The 4,180-nt window shown below is 45.6% G+C and overlaps 1 protein-coding gene across 1 annotated transcript; it reads left to right on the top strand.

The window, feature by feature from the left end:
* The first annotated feature begins 542 nt into the window (after positions 1-542).
* C4H11orf87 (chromosome 4 C11orf87 homolog) lies at positions 543-3,339 on the top strand. Its single transcript, XM_028726236.2, has 2 exons — positions 543-924; positions 1,675-3,339. The coding sequence occupies exon 2, from the start codon at positions 1,842-1,844 to the stop codon at positions 2,301-2,303; it is 462 nt and encodes a 153-aa protein (XP_028582069.2). The 5' UTR covers positions 543-924; positions 1,675-1,841; the 3' UTR covers positions 2,304-3,339.
* Positions 3,340-4,180: the final 841 nt, after the last annotated feature.

Below are 4,180 nucleotides of genomic sequence, written 5' to 3' on the forward strand. Positions count from 1 at the left end.
CTCTGTATTATAAATAGGATTTATCTTATTTCTGTAGGAGCATTAAGGCTTGCTTGTGGTGATGGATTAGGCAAAGGTGGGCATTATAACTGGGCTTCACTTATGGCCTTGTTTGGCTGAGGTGCTTGTGGGCAAGGCAGGGATGGCAGTATAAATATAAACCACCCTAAACCCTGGCACTTTTCTTTTCTACCCTTGAGCATAGCTGTCAACTTTTCCCTTTTCTTGCGAGGGATCCTATTCGGAATAAGGGAATTTCCCTTTTAAAAAAAAGGGAAACGTTGACAGCTATGCCCTTGAGGCGTTGTGTTTTTAGGACCCGCCTTATTTTTACGCTTGCGGGTTGTTTCAAATGTCGCGTTTTCATGCCCTGGGACCTTAAAAGAGTGAAGGGTAATAAATAATAACGGGGGGAGGGACGCGCGCGGGAAACTTCTGAACGGTCGCGTAGCTTCGTTTGGCTCAATCGATTATGGATTTGGGAGGAGGAAGAACGCGATTTATTATATATATATATATATTTTTAACCATTTAACCGTGTGAGGGGGTGGGGTGCAGCAAAATAAGGTGTTATGGGAACAGTGAGGAGGAGGAGACCCGGGAGAGCGTCGCCTGAGGGGGAGCCAGGCCTCTTTCCCGAGCGCCTCAGCCCCTCCGCCTGAGGGAGAAGAAACAAAAGCCGGTGAGGCGGCGGCGACGACGACGAGGCACAGGGGGAGCGGCGGGAAGCGGAGCCCAGTCAGAGGCTGCTGGCTGCGTGACGTCACCGCCCGGGCTGGCTATAGGCTGGCCGCTGAGCTCTCCGAAGCGGCGGCGGCGGCTCTGCCCGCTTCATTCTGCGCTTTCCGCAGCCTGTGTGCACTCGGGGGGCTCCCTCGCCAGCGACGCACAGACCGGGCACAACTCCCCGCAGCGGAGGCCCAGGTAAGGGAAGGGGGCGACGTCTCTTTTTCGCTTCCCGGCGGAACTCCCCCCACCCCACCTCTGCCTCTCGTCAGCCTTTTCCCCCCTCAGGGTCTCCCCTCGCGAAACAGCCTGCGGGGTTGGCTTTGGTCGGGGGGGGGGGCGGCGGCCGTGGGGTGGGATGGGGGGCAGCCCCAGAAGGTGCACGAGGAGGGAGGGGGGGTCTGCACAAGTCCAAACTTTGCCAGCCTCTGGAACTTGGTCAGGCTATTGGGGGGGGGGGGGGACACACGCCTACCAAGCTGCTGAGTAATTTGAGAAAATGAGGTTGCCAATGCACTATGGACTATGTATATTTTGGTCTATCTATATAAATTAAAATTTTATATCTATCTATAGATACCCGTATATCTATATGTCTACATATCACTAGACAGATATGTATCGCTATGTGATTCTCCCTGTTTTCCGAGATTTGAGAGGCAGCAGGGACCCGATAGGATGCGGTCCTCAATTTCCAGGGCGCTCTCTTGCGTGTTTAAATCGCTCCATCGACAACCCACCCTACCTCACTCATTGTTCTAGATGCCGCCCGCTGAAGTGTGTTTAGTTTGGGGGGGATGGGGGAGACCTCTGCAGCTGGAAAGATTAATTTGAGGTAGCGGCGGTTAAGGGGGGAAATAACAGAAGATGAGAGGGGAGTATCATAATGGTTTTCTTTTAAGCCAGGGAAGACACATTTAATTTTTTCCTCTTTTTTCCATTTTGCAGGCTGGATCTTCCTTTCCTCCTTAGCGAAGGAGAAAAAAAGAGGGAGGGAGCGTGAAGGACTGTGTGAAGGCAAGGCATTTCCCCGAAACATTGCCAGCATCCCAGCTCGAGCATCTGCATCGAGAGAGGACGAGAGAGGATCCTCGTCTTGACGAAAAGCCTCCTCAATGAGTGCCAAGCTCTCCAAGGAGTTGAGGCTCTCCCTGCCGCCCTGCCTCTTCAATAGGACATCTGGCTCTTCAAACGCCAGTACCACCTGCATCGTGCAAATGGGGCAGCTCTTCCAGTCTTTCTCTTCCACTTTTGTTTTAATTGTTCTGATCGCCCTCATCTTCTGCCTGATTCTCCTCTCCCTCATTACTTTCCATGTCCACAAGCGGAAGATGAAGAAACGGAAAATGCAAAAGGCTCAGGAGGAATACGAACGGGACCACTGCAGCAGCACCAGCGCTGAGGCAGGTGGTTCGTGTGAAATACCTCAAGGAAGAGAAACATCCAGGCTGGGAAGAACCACCCAGGATTCTAATATCCAGTGTACTTCTGCTCCAGAACCACAGAAAACACATCCTGAAAGATCATGTTTGGACACAGATACTCCAGGGCTTTTGCACACAGTGGTATTGTCTTGATTTTCTTTCCTTTTTATTTTCTGTGGGGACCTCACCAAAAGACACTGTTTGGTGTTTGTACATATTTGAGTGGTTATCATTATAATCTTGAAGAAGATGAAGAAGAAAAATTATTATTATTATTACTATTACTACTACTACTACTATTATTAATAAGGAAAGAAGCAACCAGAAATCAAACGCATGACAAATTTCATTGCGTTTCTCATTGACTTTTTGCAAAGGGAAGGATGCATCTTTATTTCTTTATTTTCCTTTCAGAGAAGACAAGAAAAAGCTGCACAGTGCTACCAAATATAAAGTAATCTGCCCTGAAAGAAAAGGTGCAGACAGTACAATTGTGATGTACATATATAAATGATCTAGATTATATATAACAGTATATCTCTATTTCCCTACCCTTCTTTGTTGGAGATTATCCTTAAGTGTCATGGTATTTAAAGGACTGTATCACCGGCCAAGAATGAAAAAGGGAGGGAGAGATAATGGGGGCGGGGGGGGTGACAGAAAGGGAGAGACTACTTCTAAACATGCTTTTGGACTTTTCAGTGGCACTGGCAAGGTGAGGGGACTGTTCTGTTGACCAATTTGCAGTGAAGCATGAAAGATCTGACCTTTTCGTAAGGTGTCTTGTGTCAATAACAGTTCTCCCCTCCTCCTCTTTTCCAACACCATCACTCTCTTTTAAGAGATTGGCATAAAAAAATAAAACCACCTGCCCCTGATTAAGCATAAGCAAATAAAAAATGACCCTCCATCAACTGATGCTGATCTCCTTTTTAATTTTTTTAATTCCTCTCGCTTTCTCTCTCTCTGCAGTATTATATACCCTGTGCCCTGCAAAGCTGCGTATGCCAAACAGACTAGCTATGCTTCTATACCTATATCTATTATCTATGGGAGGGACTGGGGTTGTAACTCCACAGGAATGTTTTGGGTTGTATCTTTCTCTGTTTATCTCTTTAGGCATTTTCAATTGTAACAACCTTTTTCTTATATTAAATCTGGAATAAGATACCTTTTGTGGTGACCAAAACCAAGGTGATTGCAGTAATTTATTTTTATCCTTGAATCTTTGAAAAAGTTTTCACATTGCTAGTGTTATAGGAAGTCTTATTTCAGATGACCCTCCGGGTCCCTCCTAACTCTACAGTTCTTTGAGTCTGTGTTGAGATTCCTGCATTGCAGGGGATTGGACTAGATGACCCTCAGGGTTCCCTGCATCTCTGTGATTCTGTGATTTTATGCTACATTCTAAGCACCATCCTTTACCGCGTTATTCTTAACTTACAGTTTACCCTTCCGAAAATTCAGTTTTGCATTGGTATAACATTCTTACTGAGATATAGCTTTAGCATCTTCCTATCCAGAATACTGTATGGTTACAACATACCACTTATTCCCTCACAACTGCTCTTCTCTTGTGAGTCCAAACCCCCAAAGGGGGTGTGACAAAATTGCCATTATTAAAACATAATATTTTAGAAGGGGGTGGTGTCCTTTCCCAAACACAAATGACCACAAATTACTTGAGGAAAGTGTGTGGCTGTATGTTGTTAATACTGATAACAAAGGGAACTAAGTTAAACATTGTTAAGTTCCATTAATTTCAATGGGTGAGAGTAAAGTATGTGCCTTCAACTGCCATCCTACATTCATTTAGTTGGTAATAAGTTCCATTGAATAAAGTAGGAGTTGCTTCCAAGTAAAGTTTCATAGCACTGCGCTTTAAGGCTCCTCTAGAAGTTAAACTTCAATCCTCTACCTACTTACCTGGGAATAAGGTCTTTGAATGAGACTTACTTTTGAATAGGCATGCATAGCATTGCAATGTTACTAAGGAACAAGTATAATCGACAGAGTAAATGCGCCCAGGA

Source organism: Podarcis muralis, chromosome 4 (assembly GCF_964188315.1).
Source record: "Podarcis muralis chromosome 4, rPodMur119.hap1.1, whole genome shotgun sequence".
NCBI lineage: Eukaryota > Metazoa > Chordata > Lepidosauria > Squamata > Lacertidae > Podarcis > Podarcis muralis.